Genomic DNA, 25,225 nt, shown 5'->3' with positions numbered 1-25,225 from the left:
TTTTCTTCCTGTGAATCACCAAGTTTAACATTTGCAGAGCAATCCATTACCAGAGCAGTGGGGATAGAAAAGAGAACCCGATGGCTTGGTTTCTGTTACCACAGATTTACCAAGATTTACCTGAGAAATTATTTCACTTAATATCATGCACTTGCACGAAAAATTGTGTACGGACGTGTAGCTGTGTGAAAGGGGGCGTAAAACGTTTCATAGAAAGCATCAGTTGTCGACGGGGTTTCCCCGAGGAAGAAATAATGAATAAATTCGAGATCCCCTCATGTGATACAGATGACAGTGACAGAAGATTTTAAAGACTCGCCAGCAAATAACTGACCACGAATCAGAAAATGAGAAACAAAATGAAATTAGCTATGAATATACAAGTGATTTAAGTACAGAAGAATTAAGTATTTTACGATCTACTTCTGCTGCAATGGAGTGTCCAAGGAAACGGTCAAGAAGATCTCAGTGACCACACTTTTAAAAAAAAAATGAAACACAGGACAGATAAGAGGGATATTTGTGGATAATGCCTCAAGATGATACCACATTAAAAGAACTCGCCTACGTACTCTAACGCATGGGTGGTGTGGAAAAAATTAATAATATTAAATCCCCATGCTTCCGTTCAGTCTTGAAAGACAAATAATACCCTTTAGGGGCAGTAGCGCGTGTAATTGTGAGGTAAGGTTTGCGCAATCTCCAACCACTGAATCGGCAGTGTTTGAGTCCAGTGGCAAGAAGACCAGGACGATTGGAAACAATGCCTAGATAAGCGGAGAGTAGATACAGCACCTGAAAATCCCAAATGGTCACCCATTTAGTACTGACCAGGCTCAACGTTGCTTAACTGTGGTGATCCATCGGGAACCGGTGTGTCAACGTGATTATGTCGTATAATAATAATATTAAATAGTTCCCTCGGAAAGAATTTGCTATATTTATTAAACTATCACTTGTACAGAAAAAAAAAATGCATAGAACACTTTTTGTAGAGAATTGTATTAGTAATAACAATGTACTCGGTAGTAATTTTCATAAAATTTACCGCTATGGTGCAAATAGCAAAACAGCTGAAATTTGGTGACCATTTTCCAAGATGGCTGATAGAGCTTAAGATAAATCGACGGGGCCTTGCAATGCATTATTTCTAAGTGCTTAAATAAGTCATGTGCGCAATTTCAACTTGTTATGAATGTTTTATTTATTTGACTAAAATATAACTAATTAGATTCAAGTAATATATGTTAATAGGATAGTTATTATTCACGGATATGATTGTCTGGGCTATATTAATTTTTAATACTAAGATAAAGATATTTACCTTTTGGTGGACAGATTTTTCTGGTACAATTGACTCTACCGTAACGACCGCAAGTACATCGATTGCAATTGTCACGGAATACTTGTCTATATCTGTACTTTTTGCCCTTATACAAACATCCTGGGTATAAAATACAGATAGTTGACAAACAGTGTAGAATATTACAAATTTTCGTGACGACATCATTTAGCTAAGTTTTAAAGTTTGTTTTTTTTCATAAAGATTTATTAAATTTTTAAATTTAACACAAGTAAAAAAAAACTTTCAAAATTATTTGATATATTAATAAGATATTAATTATACATTTATATGATTGTCTGGGCTATATTTATTTTAATGCTAAAAGAAAGTTATTTACCTTTGGGTGGACAGATCTTTCTGGTACAATTGACTCTACCGTCACGACGGCAAGAACATCGATTGCAATTGTCCCGGAATCTTTGTCCATATCTGTACTTTTTACCCTTATACAAACATCCTGGGTGCAAAATAAAGATACAGTTGACAAATAGTGTAGAATATTACATATTTGTCGTAACGACATCAATTTGCTAATTTGTTAAAATTTTGTTTTTAATTTTTTTTAAGTTTTAAATTTCACGCGAATGAAAAAACTTGTAAAATAATTTTATATTTATATTTATTATTCGCGGATATGATTGTCTGAGCTATATTTCATATTTATACTAAGATAAAGTATTTAACCTTTTGCCGGGCAGATTTTTTCATGTACAATTGACACTACTGTAACGACGGAAGTTGCATCAATTGCAATTGTCCAGGAATTCTTTATCTACGTCTGTACTTTTTACGCTTATACCAACCTCCTTAGTACAAAATACAGATACGTTGAAGACTAGTGTAGAATATTACATATTTCTCGGGACGACATCATTTAGCTAATATTTTAAAATTATTTTTTAATTAAATAAATTTTTAAATTCTACGATAGGAAGAAAAACATTTTCGAATAATTTTATATGTTATAGGATTTTCATTATTCTTGTCTATAATTGTCTGGGCTATATTTATTTTAATACTAATATAAATTTATTTACCTTTTGGTGGACAGATTTTTCTGGTACAATTGACTCTACCGTAACGACGACATGTGCATCGATTGCAATTGTCCCGGAATGTTTGTCCATATCTGTACTTTTATATCCTTATACTTTTATCCTGGGTACAAAATAAAGATACACGAACAGATTGACGAACAGTGTAGAATATTACATATTTGTTACGTGAGGACATAATTTAGCTAATTTTGTTTTATTTATTTAATTTTTAAATTTTACACCAGAGAAATAACATTTAAAATAATTTTATATGTTAATAGGAGGTTTATTATTCGCAGAGAGTATTATTAGTAAATAGGATTTTCATTATTCTTATATATGGTTGTCTGGACTATATTTTTTTTTCAATACTTAAATAAAGTTATTTACCTTTTGGTGGACAGATTTTTCTGGTATAATCGACTCTACTGTAACGACGGCAAGTGCATTTATTGTAATGGTACCCGTTTCTTAGTCCATATAGTCGTAATATGGTATCCATATCTCTACAATTTACCCTCATAGCAAGAGTCTGTGTTAAAAAAAAAGATATATTTGACGAAACAGTGCCGACTATTACTTGTTTTGACGTTATTTATTATTTTCCAATTTTAGTTAAACTTCATGTTTTTTTAAATATTTTAAAATAATAATTTTAATATATTAAAATGTTTTAAAATAATAATTTTAATATATTAAAATGTTTTAAAATAATAATTTTAATATATTAAAATGTTTTAAAATAATAATTTTAATATATTAAAATATTTTAAAATAATAATTTTAATATATTAAAATGTTTTAAAATAATAATTTCCTGCAGTGATCTTTTTATTATTTTAGGAATGATTTGTAGGATTTTATGCGTTGACTATTATTGATGCCCAGTCATCCCTGCTAAGTATAACGATTCCCACATGCGATTATATTCGTTTTTACTTGTATAATCACAAGGGGTATGAAAACAGCATATTCCTACCGTTGTTTTGAGTCTCGAGTATACATCAGACACAGACAGTTAAGCAACGGATAACCACATCACTCTGTATAAAAGCATATAAGATACCAACGGTACACACTCGAGAGTCAAAACAATGAAAAAATATACTGTTGTCATAGCCGTAATAATCACATTGTAAATGCTTGCATGAACAGAAGATTCGGACTCCTGTCCTACCGATTGTTTAGGGGATATGTATCGATTGTTTTTTTACAAGGTAGTCACCACTTATCAAGGCCCGGAAGCCACTCGGAGATAAGGGTTATTGCGTGTATAGTACGTTAGTGTTGAGATTTGATAAAATGTCTTACTTAAGGAGGCGGTTCATCAGGAATTTTTTATGTTGGACTTGGGAAACAGGCAAACGGAACATAGTTCCACAGGCGTGCACTTCTAGAAAGAAGCTTTGTTCATGGAATCTACGTTTTGATTTTTGGCACAGATAAAGCATGGAGCAAATTTTTGATTGATTACGATTGGTCCAGCGAACAGGATATAAACGAGGCCCAACCAAACATCTGAGTGCATGAGGATCAACTATGTTTCTATGCATTAATCGATACATACTAGTTATTCATTATAGTAAACGCGAGTTTTTTTGTTTTTTTTTCAATCTGGAACAAAACAAGTGTTCAAATAACAGTAATAAATTATGAGATACAACCGCGTTGTAAAGTGACATTTGAAAGGATTTCCTCTGACTCTGGTACACCCGTTTACATTAGTACCCTAATTACTCTTTATGGTATACTGGGTATTGTACTGGGGTTTACATATAACGCTATCAAGATACTGGTTGCGGTTCTATTACACTAGTTATAACTGCAATTTCTAAAGTCTCTGGCGTGTGCCGTATTTTGCCTAGATCAAATATACTAAAAGGTAAACTTCGATAAATACCAAAAGATCTAAACCTCGACGTCTAAAACAGACGATAAGGCATCAACTCATCTATGGAATGTTATCACAAAGTGCAAGGGGCAACGATTAAATTATCGTTTTAGAAAAGACGGCATAATTCGATTTCCGTTTTATGAAAATCGGTTTTCCTTTCTTTTGTTTTGCAGACCATATACTAGTTGGCCAGTTGTGTACAAATCTTAAGAGCGATAGGAGTCTTCTATCATGTCTGAAAGTGACACAATGTTCAACAAGGGATATCGGAGATGCGCCGCTGTACAAGTTATGCTCTCTACCGATCCACGTTATGACACCAGAACCATTACCAGCACCCTAAAAATGCTAATTCGGATGGTTCAACGCTTGAGGGCACAGCTCAACGAAATTTCTGGCCACGGTTAGGATGTTTGGTATGGTTTCAAGTGAGGGCCACATCATGCCATCTCACATTTTCGAAGTCGGCTTGGAAGTCAACACCAAAGTGTACCTGGATGTGCTAAAGAGTGTGGTGATCCTCTAGTGCAATCAGGTGACCGTTGGCAGACCCTGGGTGCTGCAGCAGGATTTGGTGCACGCCCACGTCCAGAGACGCAGGCTTGGCTTCAGAAGGGGTGCTACGATTTTGTATCATTATCTCACTGGCCTCCTTCATACCCCGACCTGAACCCGCTGGACTACTTCGTTTGATCATACGTCAAGAACATCACCAACATGACCTCCCATAACACTAAAGCCAGCCTGGTCGCCGTCATCCGTCGAGTACTCGCCGAGCTCCCGTCGGCGTTTGTGAAAAAAAGCATGCCCCCAGTTCTGGACCCGTATCGAGGCGGTGATTGAGGCTGAATGCGACTACATCGAATAGATACCAGCTCTACATCAAGTTACTTGAATTGATATTTTTCAGTAAAAATTTTAAAATGAATCTGTAGTGTTGTTTTCATTAGGGCGACAAATTTATTGTTTTACTCTATATCAGCGCACGTTAATATTGCATATGAACAAGTGGATCAAAAATAGAGTTTCCAAAATTCTTATCTTAAATGGCAGTCGTACAACAGAAAAAATTAAAGACATTGTCAGTCATGGCCATACTCTGAGCTCAATCAATATATAAAGCATTACATGCCATGATATATATGCATGTGCAAATAAATGGACGCAATAGCATCAGAAAGAATCAAATGTATCATTGCAAAATCTTAGCAGGTAATAACTGCAACCATAGCTGTTTCAGACGGTGGTATTTTGGCACAAAAAGTACTGCCTTACAAGACTGGATTTTAGTTTGAATAAAGTACCGAAACTCATGAAGACCATCGTCGGTGCATTGCTGTATCAGAAGAATACATTTGAAAACATTTACAATAAAAATGTCAAACCAGAGACGAGTTTGACCGGAAGTGCAAGGATGAGAAATTGTTTGGAGACGAAACAGGTGTGCTGGATCTGGACGTCTGGGGTGGGAGGAGCAGTATGGCGCCATGCGATTGAGACAGGAGAATGTGATTTTAAATATACCTGAAATTCTAAACAGACGGACCGTTGATTTTCCTTGTGTGTGGTTAGTTTTGAGTATCTGTGGACGTAAGAAAACATAGCGTGGAAGAGTATGATAATATTTACCAAATGATATTAATTAATTAATTCAGCAAACTATGAGAAAATTAATTTCATACATTTCAACAAATGATATGATGGATAAAATCCATACCATTCATCAAATGTTATGATAATTAATTTGATAGCATTAATATCACGAAATAATTTCATGCCATTAAAAATTGGCATAAACGCATATGATACCATAGACCAACTTCTATAATAAATTGATTGAATACAATAACGAAATTATATCATAAATAATCAAACAAGAGATACGCTCCTGATCTGAATAATTTCAGAAAATGTTGAAAGAGTAAGACGCGACAACCCAAAACAAATAGAGTGGTGAGTGAACCGACAAGAAACGAACGCATGTATCAAGGCCAGTTCATTAGCGTTGAATAACCTATGCAGTAAGAAGCTTCCATGTTGGAGAACACATTAAGTTGGCTGGTGTTGTAAAAGGCATTAACCTAACTATACAGTGTAAATCAAATGTGTTGAACTTACATACCAACTCTCTTTGCGTACATTAATAGAAGGCAGACAGCGAAATGCTTATGTCGAAGGTTAGACACCTTAAAGAGACTAATTTCGAAATATGACCTAATATGACGTGGTACGATGCCAAATTCTACGAAGATTTGAAAACACAAACACTAAAATCAAAATTATTTGAAAATGATCGGGCTAGATTTCGATTTGATATAATTCATAAAATAATATAAGTCAATTTGATACCAATCACAATCAGATATCAGAATTAAATTTGATATGATGATATGATAAGTTAATTGGTACGATTAATTTTCTTTTAATTTAAAACTTAAAGTGTCAAAAATTAGTTTTTAATAATATGATAAATTGATTTGTATACCATTTCAAAAGTGATATGATAAATAATACTGTATACCATTCATAAAATGATATAATAAATTTATTTTTATATAATGTACCAAATGATATAATCAATTTATTTGAATACCATTCACCAAATGATATGATAAATTAATTTGTATACCAGTCAAAAAATGATATAATCAATTTATTTGTATACCATGTATAAGTGATATAATTAACTTATTTTATACCATTCTCTAAATAATATAATTAATTTCTATACCATTCATCAAGTGATATAATAATTAATTTGTATAGTATTCACCAACTTATATGATGAATTATTTTGTATACCATTCACTAAATTATATTATAAATTAATTTGTATACCAATCACCAAATTATATAATTCATTTGTATACAATTAACTAAATAATATGATTAATTAATCTGTATACCATTCACTAAGGTGTATAGATAATTTGCATGCCAATCACCATATTAGCGGAAAATGAATTTGTATACCATTCACCAAATGATATAATCAATGATTTTGGCACAATTCACCGAATGATATGACAAATAAATGTGTATACCATTAACTAAATGATATAATTAATGATTTTTGTATACCATGATTTTTTGTAGGTTTCAGACTACTTTTCCATTGTATACCATAATCAATTAATTTGGACACAATTCACCAAATGATATGACAAATAAATTTGCATACCATTCACCAAATGATATAAATAATTAATTTGTATACCATTCGCTTTATTTTTTTTTATAAATTAATGTGTATACTAATCACCAAATGATATTACTAATTAGTGTGTATACCATTCACTTAGTATGATAAAGTAATTTCATACTATTCACTAAATGATATAATTAATTAATTTGATACCATGCACCAAATCATATGATAAATAAATTCGTTTACTATCCACTAAATTGTATTATTAATGAATTTGTATACCATTCACCAAATGATATGATAACTTAATGTATGCACCATTTACTAAATGATATGGTTATTAATTTCTATACAATTCATCAAATAATATGATGAATAAATGTTTATACTATTCATAAAATTATATGCTAAATTACTTTGTATACCATTCACCAAATTATACGATAAATTATCTACCATTCACCAAATTATATAATAACTTTAATTGTATACCATTCATTAAATTATATGATGAATAAAATTATGTACCGTTCACAAAATGATATGATAAATAAAAGTATATACCATTCACCAAATTATATGATAAATAAATTTGTATCCTTGTTCACTAGATAACGAATAACAATGAGTACAAAATGTACAGTGTAAACAAGCTAATTTTCATAATATTCATCAAATGATATGAAGATTTTATTATATAGATTATTAACCAAATTATATGATGAGTTCACTAAATGATATTAAGATTAATCGTATCTCATTTATGAATTTCTATGATAAATTAATTTGATATAATTCAAAAAGTACTATAATAAAGAAATTTTACATCAGTTCCCAACCGATAGTATTTATTAACTGTACATACTATTAACAAAAATCATATAAGTTTATTTAATATCATTCGTTGAATTATATGATAAAATAATTCATTTATCTTAAGAGTCTGTAAGAGGCCGAATTAGGTTCCTTTTCAGTATAGCAATGAGTCAAAATATTGAAAGTACTAAAACAGTTTTGTTTATATTAAAACAAACAATATTTTTATTAAGAATTAATAAGTAAAAATATTTTTCTAATCCATTTTTAAACAAAGTTAAGGAGAATTACTAAAATCCGCATTTGCATAAAGCAATTCTAATAATAATAATAATAATAATAATAATAATAATTATTATTATTATTATTATTATTATTATTATTATTATTACCATTTATCGTAAAGAATTGAGTCAACTGATTCGCGTGATGCGTGTTAAGTGTGTTATCATTAGGGCTAGGATAACAGCTTATTCTTTTCATTGTTTTGACTCTCGAGTGTGTATCCATTGATATCTTATATGCTTTTATATAGAGTGAGATGGCTGTAGGTTGATTAACTGTGTCTAACTCTGTAGGATATATACTCGAGAGTCAAAACAATGAAAAGAATGTTCTGCTGTCATAGCCCTAGTTATCAGTTGAATTGCAACCTGTGCAGTTTTCTCCCGGTGTACAATTTTCTGCCGGTGCACAAATTTTTCTCGGTGTACAATTTTCTCCTGGTGCACAATTTCTCTCTGTGTTCATTTTTCTCCCGGTGCACAATTTTTTCTCGGTGTACAATTTTCTCCTGGTGCACAATTTCTCTGTGTACAAGTTCTGCCGGTGCACATTTTTTCCCGGTGAACTTTGATGTAACGCAGATCAAATAAAGATCCTATCTTTCTGTCATTTAATGATGCACATCATTTATTTGATAATTGCTGTAACTTTTCTTATTCGAAATGATTTCGTATTGCCTGTATTATTAACCTCTTTCTTAAGCATACCGGCACAGACTCGCTTAATCAAAAAATTCAGTTCATTCTCCACTGTGTTGTATACTCCCGTGAACGGTGTGGTTCAGCAGAGCGTATAGAAAGTTTTTTAGCAGTATTGATCAGTTTCTTTTGCACCGTTGATACCTGGTGCATGATTCTATTCGATTCTCTTATGTTGTCCTTTAGTAGATACAGGGCAAAATTGGACGAATAAAGATAAAGAGACTTTGTTTTTGGAAGCCGATTTATCATGATTTTTTGTAGGTTTCAGACTACTTTTCCATTGTATTTGAAAGATTAACAACTAAAGTTAATTTTCAAAACGGAAAAAAATATTTGTACACGTGAAAAAAAAGACTTATGAAAAATGTTTTCACTGCGAGCTAACCAATTCAGCAAAATTTTGAAGTTAAATAAATTCAATGTAAAAAATACTTAAAAAGATAAATATTAGTTTTCTATGTCTATTTCAAAGACAATCAGTAAAGCAAAGTCCTAATATATTGAATTAAATAAAAAAAGCACCTTGTTTGTACAAAATATAGCTTAATAAGCTCAAAAGCGAGGGATTTTTCCTATCACAAAATCGCAACAAATGGGAGTTTTGTAAACACGGATATACGGAAGCCAAAAATTTCAACCAGTCGAAAGGCCCTCTAAAAACGACGTCGTGTAATTCAAAAGAGGGAGTTGGTGCTAGTTTTCTTTCTTTCCCCAGACGTGCATCTGTACATTCCTATCTTGAACGTTTGTCTCTGTTTTACAATTTTTAATTTAATTATTTTTCTATGTTCCTGTTTTTAAATTTAATATTTTTATTATTGTTCAAGATTATATAAAAAATATGTGACGCCGAAAGTTTCACATTCACTCAAGCAAGAAAAATATTAAAATCCTACACATAAAAATCATGCGAAACCTGTAACTTAAAAAAAGTAGGAATATTTTTGCAATTATAATTTTTGTGTGAAAATAAACAATGCTTAATTCAATGATAATATCGGTAGTTCGAGAAATTAATTTTTCTTCGGGTAATATCGAATTCATTCATGCGGATCTGGGTTTTTTTTGTTTTTTTTATAATGCTCCTGTAAAAATTAAATCATTTTTGTAACTGTTATAATTTACGATGCTTTATTTCCATAAATAAATTCACTCAATTTTTTTACTACTGAGAACCATAACTTAGTAAAGGTATTTTTTGTTTAAACAAAATAATACATTTCCACTAAGATTTAAAAAATAACGTGTTCATTATATTTCGTAATCATTATTTGATAAATCTTGATAATTTCATAAAAATTGGTTAATTTCCTGATTTTGGTGATTTTTTAAGTAAAGAGAAGAGTCAAAATGTTTATACATTTTGAGCATCGGTATTCATTTTGCACGTAGCTATCCTTCAGTATTTGAATTTCGTGAGCAACATCCCTGACAAAACTGAAATAGTGCTGTTTTCTGGGTCGGAATTTATCCATATAGTAAATGCTTAATTTTTGTTATTGACGTGGTACTCTTTAGATTCTTACATTGAGTGGCTTCGTGCACTATCTGGGACGATTTCAACAAACATACTTAGCTGTTTTAAAGACTACTACTGCTGACTCATTAAAGAATGTGTCACATATTCCTTTTTTTTAAAGCGCAAGCAAGTTTCTGTCATGAAGACAATTGCAAGTGACTCCGACAATCGCCCTTGCAAATGTCATCTATAAGATACAGGTTCAGAAAAAAGAAATCAGTCTTCTTTCATATGACGACGTGAAGGTTGGTGGACCATTTTATGCAAGGGCTCCCGTCTTGGTTAAACCGCCAGATTTTTGTGTATCACCAAATCCAAACAGTGGCGAGTAGATGCCGTGGTCGGTCAGTAATCTGCCCTGTGTAATAGAATTCCACCCAGCTTTTGAGGTAGGAAAAAGGCGAGTCGTCTAGTGTTGAGATATAAAGGACAGACGTCAATGGTTTCCACGAAATGTAAATGCAGGTTTAGTGGACAATTTAGAAGCGGACACTTAGATGTATGCCCCACTTCAGGAAAGCCGACGAACCATATGTGAAATCCAGAGTTAAGAGGAGGATGAAACGTATAGGATCCATTTTGCAAGTCTATAAAACGTTTAAGTGTTGTGCAATGTGTTGTTTATTGGGAGGAAACTCTGGATTAAAGAAATTACTTACAAGGTAGAATTATATTGTTTGTTTGTCTTTTTTTGTTTTTTTTTGTTTTGTTTTTTGTTTTTTATTGTTTTTTAGAAGTCAGAAACGTACGGTTATGCAAATGTTCAGTTTTGCAGAAGCGATTTCTTGACGTTATAAAAATGAGAAAAATTTACCTCACGGTGTCACCCGGTGCAACAAGAGCAGGCTGGCTGAATATACTTGTTTCCTGGCCTAAAATATGTTTTACTAAACGCGTTTCCCTTTCGCTAAAAAAAAATTAATCATGCCGTGAAAAGTCACAAACAAAAACAAAAAACAATTTCTCTTTACAAAACAAGTTAACTAAACGCCCATTGAAGCATAAAAATTTTTCTTTTACAAAATTACTGGATTCGGCATTAAATAACCTGAAAACGGGTTGATATGGCGTAAAACAAAACAAAAAAGAAAAAAAACATATATAAATATTTAAAGATATAAAGAATTGAAAACATTAAAACATTTTTTTTCCAAAATTAATGCATTCAGTATTAAGTAAACTGAAAATGGTTGGTATGCTATAAAAATACAAAGCAAAAAAAACAACAGGCTTTCGGTATTGGGGATTGAAAACATGAATTATAGCATTTGATCAAATAAAGCGTTATGATAGACAAAGAGATGGGAGTTGGGAAGTGAGAGGAGGAGAGGATATGTGAAAGAGACAAAAGAGGAATAGATAGGAAGAAGAAGAAGAAGAAGAAGAAGAAGAAGAAGAAAGGAAAGGAGAAAGAGAGAAACTAAAAAAAGAAACGTGACAGACAGAAAATGCTTTTCGGCGTAATCTTGATTACGAAAACGGGGAATAATTTGATTTACCTCCTCCTGGACATCTTTTCTTCGTACAAGTAACTCTACCGTTACCATTGCAAATGCATCTGTTGCATCTGTTCCTGAATCCTTTTCCGTAGTAGTACCATTTACCTTTATAATAACATCCTGGATACGAAATAAAGATACAAATTACAAAACAAAATTTAATTTTAAACATTATTCTTTCTGGCTTGTTTGAATCCAATATCTATTTTGATAATTTTATAAATGTAGTAGTAATTGATATATCCGGGAAAAGGATATTTTTTAATAACTAAGTGGTCTTGGCTTCAGTAACTGAGTAATACAGTTTAAGCATTTTTTTATGAATGGTTATTCTTTGTCGTATCTGGTAATATGCTAAAGCCTTAGACTTGCGGCGTATCTTTCGACAGCTTCCCCAGTTTGCTATGTTCGGTCTTTATTTATGGTTTACACAAGCCAATCATATTCGTGTAAGGAGAAACTCGGATGTATTCTTATTCATTACATCAGATTGTAAAATATAAAATATAGTCACAAACTCGCAATTGAATCGTAGTTTTAATAAGACAATGATTTATCTCAGCGTATGATTACCTGGTAATCAATATCGTACAACCGTAAATAAATTTATTTCTCTTTTCGTAGACACGGTTTTGTGGTACAAAGTACTTTACCGTTACGGTAGCAGAGACAAGTATAGCATTTATACTTGAATCTTTGTCCATAGTTGTACCTTCGACCTTTGTAAAAACACCCTGGGATTGCAAAAAAAGCAATTACAATAAATAAAAGACAATTCAAAATTTTAAACATTATTTTTGTTCTGGATTCTTCGGGATACTGTTCTCATCTTGAGTGTTATTTTCACAACATTTCGATTGATGTAACTTTCGACCTTCTTCAGGTATATCTAATTTCATTCGGGAATCTTTCTATTGGACTCTGGAATCGGCATGGAATTTCGAAGGAGACATTTTTAATGCACGGAGAAAATAATGAGAAAATTTCAGAATATATATACTATTGTATATATTTGTTTATATTCCTTTCTGTATTTCACATGTTAAACAAACAATGTTTAGAATTTTAAAATTTTTTTAGAGTAATATATACTAGCAGGGATACCTGATATTTCCCGTAATGTAATTATGATCAATCAATCTTCGAAACTCCCATATTTTATTGTTATTGAAATCGGTGGAATTGCACATTTCATTCAAATTCATTGATTGTCTGCTTTAGTTGGGAACCGATCCCAGTACACCGGGAAGAAGCTTTACATGTCATCCTGCAGTGATTAGAGAACCTAATATTTGTTTTATAAAAAGATGTTTTGTTTATATTGGCTTAAAGTAAAGTTGAAAAGGTAAATGTCAACTATCATTGTTCAATTGTGCTCAAAAGAGATAGAAAATACTGATAAAATTGTCAGAATATATTGAGAATTGTATATATTTTTATGTTTATATTCACGTCTGTATGTCTCGTGTTAAACAAAATATGATGAGAATGAAAAAATATATTTAGAACAGTTTATAATAGAGCGGAGACTCAAAGATTCCCGCGGTTTAATGATGGCCAACTAGTATTTAAAACTCCCATATTTTGTTTTCATAGGAATCAGTGAAATCGCACATATTTCATTCAAATTAATTGCGTGCTTTAGTTGGGAATCGGTCGCAATGAACCGGGAAGAAGCCTTAAATCCAACCTTGCAGAGACAATGTCCAAAATACTTTATAGTCTACGTTGCATAGTAGAGAACCTTATATTCATTTAATATAACATTGTTTTGTTCATATAAGCTTGAAGTTGAAAATGTAAATCTTAAGTATCATGGTTCAATTGTGCTCAAAACAGAAACATTTATTCTGAAACCTACTTTTAATATCAAAGAACATACTGTCATATGCCTGACATACGTGATTGCTCAGTAATAATTGCTTGAATTAAAGTTTAAAATAGCGAAGCCAGGCATCATGTTGCAATATCAAACACGAAGCCAAGTATCATCTTGCAATATAAAACATGAAGCCAAGTATCATGTTGCAATATCAATCACGAAGCCAAGTATCAAGTTGCAATATCAAACATTAAGCCAAGTATCAAGTTGCAATATCAAACATGAAGCCAAGTATCATGTTGCAATATCAAACATGAAGCCAAGTATCATGTTGCAATATCAAACACGAAGCCAAGTATCAAGTTGCAATATCAAACATTAAGCCAAGTATCAAGTTGCAATATCAAACATTAAGCCAAGTATCATATTGCAATATCAAACACGAGGCCAAGTATCATGTTGCAATATCAAACATGAAGCCAAGTATCATGTTGCAATATAAAACACGAAGCCAAGTATCAAGTTGCAATATCAAACATTAAGCCAAGTATCAAGTTGCAATATCAAACATTAAGCCAAGTATCATATTGCAATATCAAACACGAGGCCAAGTATCATGTTCCAATATCAAACATGAAGCCAAGTATCATGTTGCAATATCAAACACGAAGCCAAGTATCATGTTGCAATATAAAACATGAAGCCAAGTATCATGTTGCAATATCAAACACGAAGCCAAGTATCATGTTGCAATATCAAACATGAAGCCAAGTATCATGTTGCAATATAAAACATGAAGCCAAGTATCATGTTGCAATATAAAACACGAAGCCATGTGTCATGTTGCAATATAAAACACGAAGCCAAGTATCATGTTGCAATATTAAACATGAAGCCAAGTATCATGTTGCAATATCAAACATGAAGCCAAGTATCATGTTGCAATATTAAACACGAAGCCAAGTATCATGTTGCAATATAAAACATGAATCCAAGTATCATGTTGCAATATCAAACACGAAGCCAAGTATCATGTTGCAATATTAAACATGAAGCCATGCATCATGTTGCAATATAAAACACGAAGCCAAGTATCATGTTGCAATATCAAACATAAAGCCAAGTATAATGTTGTAATATAAAACACGAATCCAAGTATCATGTTGCAATATCAAACACGAATCCAAGTATGATGTTGCAATATAAAACTTGAAGCCAAGTATCATGTTGCAATATAAAACACGAAGCCAAGTATCATGTTGCAATATAAAACATGAAGCCAAATATCATGTTGCAACGTTGCAATATCAAACATGAAGCCAAGTATCATGTTGCCATATCAAACACGAAGCCAAGTATCATGTTGCAATATCAAACTCAAAGCCAAGTATCATGTTGCAATATCAAACATGAAGCCAAGTATCATGTTGCAATATCAAACACGAAGCCAAGTATCATGTTTCAATATCAAACATGAAGTCAAGTATCATGTTGCAATATCAAACACGAAGCCAAGTATAATGTTTCAATATCAAACACGAAGCCAAGTATCATGTTGCAATATCAAACACGAAGCCAAGTATCATGTTGCAATATTCTGAACTCTATTTTTAATATCAAAGAACCTACTGTCATATATGCCTGACATACGTGATTGAGCAGTAACAATGGCTTGAATTAAAGTTTAAAATAACTAAGCCAAGTATCATATTGCAATGTCGCTTTAAACAGGAACGTTTATTTCGAACGCGCCTCTGTTCTATCATAGAACCTACGGTTTTTTTTTTATGTTCCACATCTGCCTAGTGAGTAATAATTCTTCGTAAATTACCTTTTGTTTTATCACGTATGGATAATTTTAGAAGACATTCCAATACAAACACTAAGAACACTACCAGCCACATAAAGTACCTTCGTGTGAAATTTAATTAATATCGGCTCAACCATTTCCGAGTCCGTAGGAAACAAGATCATATATATACACAAACATGCACACAAAATTTTTTCATATGATAGCAGAGATAGAGATCTATTTAGTATGTAGTCCATAATCTGCTTTTTGCCGTGATATCTACATACCTGGTAAGAAAAGGAAAATATATATTTTAAATATACATTGAGAATTTAAAACATTTTCATTATGAAAACGTTTTATACGTTTTTATGATAATTTTATGATGACTGAAGTTGTTTTATATACTAACATGTTTCTTATAAAACAAAAATATATTACGAAAAAAACTTACTATTGTATTTGTTTGTATGTTGAAATTTATTTATATTTGGTTTTTATGTCAATATTATATTATTGTGAGTAGCTTTTTTGACGCAACCTAATATAGTCACATTCGAAAATAATGGTAAATTTTAATAAGGTATTTAGAATTGTACATATTTCTTGATATCGATATATATTCAATTATGGGCTTACTTCTCTGAAACAAACAATGATGAGAATCACAAAATATATTTATAATAGTACACACATGGATGTCCGGTGTTGCCCGGGTGTTTGGTGTGTGCTGAGCAAAAAAAAAAATGTACACAGACAGACAGACAGACACACACACACACACACACACACACACAGACATGTTCACTTTTATAGATATACTAGCATGGTGGCCCGATATTGCTCGGGCGTTTGAAGGTGTGTTGAGCAAAAAAAAGTGGTAGTAGACAAGCTCGAACCCGTACCGCGGAGGAGGAAAAGAACGGGAAAAACGTGACGTCTTTGATGTTACGACTACCGCCAAACCGGAAGTGACGTAACTTAAAATTAAGGCTAGACAATCGAACAGAGGGGATGGCTTTCGAAAACATCTACCTGTAGAAAACTGCCCAGCTGAGGGAGAAGATGTTAATGTTTTTAGCCAATTTTTCGGTATTTGTCGTCTGAAGGGTCGCGCTTCAAAACGATACTAATCTTGTGAAAATCCGTCGCCTCTGTTGAAAGTTTAAGGCAGACAGGCAAACATACACACATACATACATTTGTATATTGGTAGCTCAAATTTTCGACCCAAACCGATTAAAAAGCTGAATACCCTTTATGTAAAATTTCAAATGTTTAGACCAGAAATTGTCTGAGAAATTTGGTAAAGACCGCAGAGGTCAATTTTTGTTAAACATTTGTTGTTTTGGGCTCAAATCAAATTATGAAGATTAGTAATTTGGATCCATGTCCAAGGAACCTATATCTAAAATTTCAAGTGTTTAGACCTAAAATTGGCGAAGGAGTTTAGTAGAGTTCTGAAAGGTCAAATTGTTGAACTTTGACCCCTTAACAGCCAAATTTCTGGCCGAAAACAGATTACAAAGATTTTCCCAAATCTCAATACGGCGTATATCAAATTTCGCGTCTGTAGACTGAAAATTGACAGACAGAGTTATTGCTTATGGAAATATAAACAGACAGACAGATAGGCAGACAGACACGTTCACTTTATATATATATATATATATATATATATATATATATATATATATATATATATATAGTTGCATGGGTGCCCGGTGTTGCCCGGTGTTGCCCGGGTGTTTTGAGGGGTATGCAGAGCAAAAGAAAACAAAAAAACGGTAATTTTTTTTAATTTTGATCCCTATTATGACCCCTTAACATTTATTGTTTTGAACTCAAATCAAGTTATTAAGTTAGATCCATGTCCAAGGAAGGTAAATCTAAAATTTCAAGTGTTTAGATCCAAAATTGTCGGAGGAGTTTGGTAGAGTTCTCAAAGCTCAAATCGTTGAACTTTGACCCCTTAATCGACAAATTTTTGGCCGAAACCCGATCACGTAGATTTTCCTAACTCTCAGTACCCTGTATATCAAATTTCGAGTCTGTAGACTAAAAATTGAAAGAGCTATTGCGTAGGGAAATGTACACACACAGACAGACACACAGACACGCAGACAGACACACAGACAGTTTCTTTTATAGATATATAGATAGATATATAAGCAAGAGAGCCCTGACCTTCCCAGGATTTAATGATGATCAACCAATGTTTTAATCTCCCAGATTTTGTTTTAGTTGAATTTATAAATCAAATTGATTGATTGCTTGCTCTAGTTGGGGATCCATAGCAGTGCACCGGATGGAAGCTTTACAGGCGTCATCATATGTCTTTGTTTACAATGCACTGTAGTCTACATTGCACCAGAGAGAACTTATTTTTGATTTTATAAAATGGTATTTTATACATAATAGCATGAATTAAACTTTAAAATGAAAAAGTCAAGCATTATAGTTCAATTGTTGCTCTTACCCGAAATGTTTTTTTCTGAATGAGTCACCGCCATATGTAAAAAATTCTCTTGATTTTAAATGTCTGGTTTTAGTGCTTGTGCGGTGAATATGACTTGAATCAGTTTAAAATAACTAAATCATGTATCATAGTGCAATTGCCTTTCATACAGAAACATTTATTTTGAAGGCGCCCCTGTCATATAGGAGAACCTACTCATGGTTTCATATGTCATGCATCCGTCTTATGCGCTTATAGATTTTCTCGGGTGCACTTGTGATATAAGGCTTTATCATGCGTTAACTTTAGTTTAAATCGCCTGGTCTATTATTTCATCGAATTATTTCGATTTTCGCTTACTGATACTTGTCAAAGACATTCTGATACAAACTCTGTCTGAACCCTGCCAGGCAAAGAATGTACCTTGGTGTGAAATTTCCGAATTATCGGCTAAGTCCATTCTCAGTCCATATGGAACATACTAAAACACTCACAAACACACCCATAAAGTGCTTTTTATATAAAAGTAAATAGAGAAATCTATTTAGTATATATTCCATTATGTGTTTCCTCCTGTCATATCTACATAGCTGGTAGAAAAGAAAATATAATTTTTTTTTTAAAAATTGAAAATTTTAAACACTTTCATTATGAAAACGTTTTAAGGATTTTTTTTATTTCTTGGAATGATGTCTGGCAATCCGCTGTCCACTCCCAAGTTTTACCCTTCTTTAGTAATTGATTAAGTGGTGCACATAATTTGTGCATGTTGGGAATAAACCCTTGGTACTAATTTGCCAAGCTTAAAAATATTTTTTTCTGTTCTATGGTTTCCGGTGCCGGCATTTCCTTAATAGCGGTCGCCCTGTTTGGGTCCGGGTGTCTGCTATCTTTATCAATGATATGTGCTAGGTATTTGATTTTTTGTAAAAAAAAAAACAATTCACACTTGTCTTCTTTGACCTTAAACCAATAATTTGGTATTCGACTGAATACTTGTCTGATATGGTTTGCGTATTCCTCTCTGCTTTCACTCGCTATAATGATGTCATCTAGATATGCGATGACGGTGTCCAGGTCGCTCAGCATGGTATCCATGCCTTGCTGGACTGATACAGAAGAGGTTAACGCTTTTATAGTTTACAGGAATTTGTAAGTAAGCGTCGCTCAGGTGGACCTTAGAAAAAACTTGCTGCCATTTTATTTTGTGAACACTTCCTCTGGGCTGGGTAATCGATAGTGAAAGTTTTCTAACGAACCGAGAAGTCAGCGCAAACGTGGATTTCTGCGGGCCTTTTTTTACGTAGACTGCAATTTTTATACCGATGTTTTCCAATCTATCCAGTTCCTAACTTATCTTGTTTAGAAAATGTGAACGGAACATTACGTTTTTTTAAACACCGGTTATGTGCCCGGTTTCAGCTTAAAATCAGCGGCCATTTTTGTGCATCTCCCAAGGCCGGGAGTAAAAACATTTGGGATTTATTATTTTTAAAACTAGTTATAAGTTTCTCAGTTTCCGCTGTACGGGTCCCTATTATTTTGCAAAATGTAGATATAGGAAGAGCCCATAGATGAAACTCATCCATGCTATCGGAACCGAACAGGTTCTCACTATATTTTAATACATACATTTTGAGATTTTTCCCAGAAAGGTGATATTGATGATTAATTCACCCTCAAAATTAATTTATGTACCATTGACGGCCGTCGCGTTTGTTTTGAAATTTATTATTGTCTAACTGAAATTTAATAGTCTTGCCAAGAATGTTGATCGTTATGTATTTTCGTCGGTTTTAATCTACGATGTCTCTAGTTATTGTTTGATGTACACGGCTTTTGTTCTGATTTTTTTAAGCATCACCACTTATCAACGCCCAGGTATAAGGGTTAAAGAGTGTACAGTAGTCAATTTGGACAGTATAGGAATCGTTAGTAGTGGAAATTCGGTAAATTTGTTAACTTAAGTGGAACCGCTCATCAAAAACTTGTTCCTGCAGTGAGAGCTTCTATGGCCGATTTCATTGCATATATGGCATCTTTTTGTTAAGAATGGTCAATCCTTGGCTCAGTTTTGCAGTTCGGTTCGGTTTCTAACTTCGTAAGTACTCTGCTCCTGATTTCCGCATCTTTTCCCAGGGTTAAACCTTGTACAAAAACAAGGCATTTAAAATTATTTGCTGTTAATTCAGATAACTTAAAGTCATCACAATGTTGTTTACTACTGATGCGTACGTGGTAAAGTCGTCATTATCGTCTTTGGTCACATTCAAACATCTCCATGGCTTATGAAAAAAAGAGATGTTTTCGGAGAGAATAGCTCTGTTAACAGATTTACCGTCTGATTGAACGATAAATCCGCGGTTCTCCGTGGCAAGATGTAGTCCACAAATGTAGTCATATTCAGCCGTTTCAAATACTCGCAGCATCAAGTCGGGTCTACTTCTGGTCAGACCAGTTACCGCAGTCGATATTGAAAAAGTCTTCATATCTCCTGAAATAAGCTGTGAATGATTTTTCATCTTCTTCGTACTTAAAATTATCTATTGTGGACCATATATTTTTAGAAATAGCTGAATTGCTTTCTGCGCGCGTGTTATTCTTGACGATTTATGCAAGTAGTTCCTCTGTTTGCAATTGACATTCGGTCAACTGTTTTTGTACTTCGGCCGACTTTTTTTGTAATTCCGTATGTTGGCTCTCTGTACATTGTTGGCGTTCTGCTCACTGTTTTTGAACTTTGGAAATCTATTTTGTTCGTCCTCTGTACGTTGTTGGCGTTAGACCGCTCCAAATTGCAGTTTAGTAAGACATGCCAACGCTAATTTTAATTCGTCCATTTTGTCTGGTATGATTTAGCAATTTCAAAATGTTCGTTTTCTAGTTGGAAAACCCTTTGTTATCTGGTTGGATTTAACAAAAACGTTTTGATTTTTTCTCTCATGACAATAAAACAAGCCAAAAAATATTAATCTAGGGAAACAGTTAATCGTCCAACAAAAAAATTATCAAGTCTATATTTCCCTTCGGGAAAAAAATAAAACAACGATTTACCTTTAGTAGAGAAAAACAGCGATGAACTTTTTCTTTTTTTTCTTTTTTTTTGAAAAAGTAAAAATTTAGCTTTTGAGTAACGACGAACGTTTTTCTTTTTTTCCCCCAACTCTTTTTCGTTCCGTACTTATCTGGGTTTTCTAGGATCAATTAACACAGTTGTTAATCTGATTTTTTTTTTTTTAATTTCCGCGAATTTTTGAGTCACAAGTGTTATGCTGGACACTTTCTTAGGCGTGATAAACATTTGAGTCCAGCATCGTTAGCGTTTTCAGAACACTGTTTAAGACGTGAGCATGTTTCTCGAATCCAATGTCGTCAGTGTTAGGGCTCGCAAATAGCTACAAGAACAGAACAACGGATAACAGTTGAAAAGAACGGAAAGTGTTGGTAATTTTTTTTTTTTTTTACACAGTGATCACCACTTATCAAGGCCCGGAAGCCACTCAGGGATAAGGGTTATTGCAAGTACATTAAGTTAGTGAGGAGATTTGCTGAAGTGTTTACTTAAGGGGGCGGTTCATTAGGAATTTGTTAACATTGGACTTGAAGACATCCCAATTGTAGTCCGGAGAAAAGCAGGCAGACGGAACAGAGTTCCACAGGCGTGCAGTTCTAAGAAAGAAACTTTGTTCATGGAATCCGCGTTTTGATTTAGGCACAGATGTAGAGTGGGGGAAATTTTTCACAGTGGATTCAGCTAGACGGGTGTTTCTCGTGAAAGATTGGTGAGGGGGGACCAGAGATTGGAGTTCAGACGAGCATCTGCCATGGAAATAACGATAAAACAAGGACAGGCTCGCAACGTCTCTTCTGTGGGAGAGAGGTTGCAGGGTAGAGAAAAGGGCATCCCCCACTAAGCCACGAAGTCTATTTTGTACTCTGTCAAGGCAGGATATGCTGTTTTTTACAGCTCCTGCCCAGATATGGCAACAGTATTCCATCTTTGGACGTACTTGGCTTTTATATAGATAGAGAATTGCATCAGTAGTGAGATATCTTCTGGAGCGGTAGAAGGATCCCACCATCTTTCCAGCGACCTTGGCAACAGACTTGATGTACGTGTTCCATTTCAGATCAGGAGTAAAGGTCAAACCCAGAAGCTTGTCAAAACACGGAGCCTCACCCAGACGAGAGCCATCCATCACAATTGATGCCAGATGGGGATCAGAGCGTTGATGATGTAAGGATAGGAGTTTGGTTTTGGATGCATTAAAGGTAACCAGCCACATCTTCCCCCACTGAACCACGCGCTCGAGATCAGAGGAGAGAGAATCAGAGAGAACTTTGTCATTTTCAGCTTTTGATGTGTTGCCGTAGATGGTTGTGTCATCAGCATAGATGTCAACGAATGATTTAAGTATGTGTTTAGGGAGGTCATTGATGTAGATCAGGAAGAGAGTTGGGCCCAGGATTGACCCCTGGGGGACTCCAGCATTTATATTGCAGGCCTCCGATTTTTGTCCATTGACCACTACTCTTATGAGCCTATCGGAGAGAAATGATTTAATGATTGAGAAAACATTTCCCGTTATACCGTAGCTGGAAATCTTGTGAAGTAGACCCTTATGCCATACTTTGTCAAAGGCCTTTGATATGTCAAGAACAATTGCCCTAGAAAGGAAGCCTTTGTCAAGAGATTCACTTATCCTGTGGGATATAGCCGTCAGCACATCTGCGGTAGATCTTGCAGAGCGGAAACCATATTGTGTGTCACTAAGAAGGTTATTTATTCCTGCTGAGGTGGTTGACTATTTCTCTATTTAATATGGATTCCAGCAACTTACTCATAACACACAGGAGACTTATAGGTCTGTATTGAGAGGGAGATGACTTATCACCTGAATTCTTAAATATAGGGCAAACTGAAGAGGTCTTCCAGGGAGTCGGAAAGCACTTCTCTTTAAGGCAGCGCTTAAATAGTTTCGTAAGTATGGGAGCAAGTTCTGTTTGAAGCTTTTTTAACACTATAATTGGGATGCCATCAGGGCCAGTTGCTTTACTGGAATCTAGGTTCTTTATTAGCTTGGCGACCTCATGCACGGATATTTGTATGCTACCCAGCTTGTTCTGTGTTATAGGAGGAAATATGGGGAGTTGATGGCCTTCATCGCATAGGGTAGAATTAGCTGCAAAGTTCTTTGCAAATAGTTTGGCCTTGTCTGACGCTGACGAGATGACCTCTGGTCCATTGATAATGGTTGGTATAGAACGCACACTTCTGTTCAGGATCCTATTTGTTATTTTCCAAAACTGGTGGGATCCAAGCCGCTGATCAGCTACCTTGGATTTAACAGACTGGGCATATAGCTCTCTTGCATTTTTTATTACTCTTTTACAGTGGTTGCTGGCAGACCTGAAAGCAGCTTTAGTTTCAGTGCATCTATTACGTTGATAGCTATGGAAAAAGTGATTTCTGTGCACGATAGCAGCAGCACATTCTGGGGAGAACCATGGCTGGCTGTTTGGTTTTTGTTGAAATTTTTTGGATGGTATGAATTGGTCTATGCCCACAATTAACCATTCGGTCAGATCTGATACTATAAAGGACATATCCTTTTTAAACATGGAGTGCAGAGGTAAATCAGATATGAATGAACGGAAGCTATCCCAGTCAGCCATAGAGTATCGGTATACAGTACGGTGGAGGGGTACGTCTAGGGGCTTCTTACATTTCGTTTTTATCTTAACTGATACGACGGAGTAGTCGGAGGATCCTAGAGGAGAATGAACGGAACATGAACATAGCTCAGGGGAGGTTGATAGAAAAAGGTCTAAGAGGCTTGCATATTGATCGGGTGTATCGGGGACACGGGTGGGTTCGCGAACAATCTGAGTGAGGTCATAAGCAATGGCAAAATCATGACAAAACCTTCCCTCATCGTCTGTCTTATTTGAATGGGTCAGCCATTCCACGTTATGGACGTTTAAATCACCACATATGTGGATGTTAGCCGAGGGATGTGAAGACAGTATGTGGTCAATTTTCTCAGATATGCTCTTAAAGATAGTAACTCCGCTGTTGTGGGGCCTATAGAGGGCAAATATAAATGCAGTGGTGTTAGCAAGTGCAACCCTGAAACACATATAGGGTAAATTAGGATCTTCTCTAGAGATATCCCTGCCACACGGGAAGCCATCCTTAATGTAGGCACATATTCCATGCCCATGGCGATCTTGGGGGTCAGATTTAGCTGTTAAATTTGAGTATCCGTTAATTATGAACTCGTGTAGGGTAGTGGTCGGTCCTATTCCAGTTTCACTTAGAAATAATATGTCCGGTTTCGTCTCCTGTAATTGGGTTTCAACCTCTGGAAGGTTGGAACGTAGAAGAAGAAGGAGACCTGGTAGTAGGGGTCTACGTTGAAAGATGGGGTTCTAGGTTTAATCGAGTTTTTATTCTGGATATATTTCATGTTGAGGTTTGGGTATTTGTGGAATAGGTCGGCATACTTGGTTAGAGCAGTACAGAGAGGGAAAGTAAGAGAGAAAAAGACAGGAAAGTTTTTTTTGTAGCACACGAAAAGGTAAAGCCGTAACAATTACCCACTAGTATGGCATCGAGAGGCCCCACCAGAGACTACTGCATGGTCCAGATCCACTCACCAAATGGCAATACAGCAGTCCCAGTACTTTGCGCCTGCTGATAGGACAGCCTCCTTAGTGGTTAATCCAAGGTTCGGTTCCCTGACTATCAGGCGGATAACGTCAGCCCAGACAAACGTTTACCTCCAGCACCCTTACTAGTGACATGGCCACAAGGACAGACAGAGACAGAAAATTTCCGACATCTCAGACTACTGGTCACCAAGTACTACCGACCTTTAAGCAGCTTTTTCTTCACTCTTTGTCAGA

The 25,225-nt window shown here is 34.4% G+C and overlaps 1 protein-coding gene across 41 annotated transcripts in view; it reads right to left on the bottom strand.

The window, feature by feature from the left end:
• LOC145291506 (uncharacterized) overlaps window positions 1-25,225 on the bottom strand; it is a 351,327-nt gene that overhangs the window by 28,961 nt on the left and 297,141 nt on the right. For 31 of the 41 annotated variants that reach the window (XM_080137432.1, XM_080137433.1, XM_080137439.1 and 28 more), the window contains 2 exons: window positions 12,245-12,364; window positions 1,683-1,802 (listed from right to left, as the gene is read on the bottom strand). The exons of 4 other annotated variants lie outside the window; for them this stretch is intronic. In XM_080137432.1, coding sequence (XP_079993558.1) covers window positions 1,683-1,802; window positions 12,245-12,364 — 240 coding nt within the window. Of the gene's footprint in view, window positions 1-1,682; window positions 1,803-5,800; window positions 5,859-12,244; window positions 12,365-25,225 lie in introns of all 41 variants that reach the window. 6 more of the 41 variants (XM_080137466.1, XM_080137467.1, XM_080137470.1 and 3 more) reach the window with 2 other exon arrangements.

The sequence above is a fragment of the Euprymna scolopes genome, chromosome 12 (genome assembly GCF_053919585.1).
Source record: "Euprymna scolopes isolate OS-2025 chromosome 12, ASM5391958v1, whole genome shotgun sequence".
NCBI classification, from domain to species: Eukaryota; Metazoa; Mollusca; class Cephalopoda; order Sepiida; family Sepiolidae; genus Euprymna; species Euprymna scolopes.
Note: the sequence above shows the minus strand (reverse complement) of the source record. Positions and strands in the feature narration are given on the sequence as shown.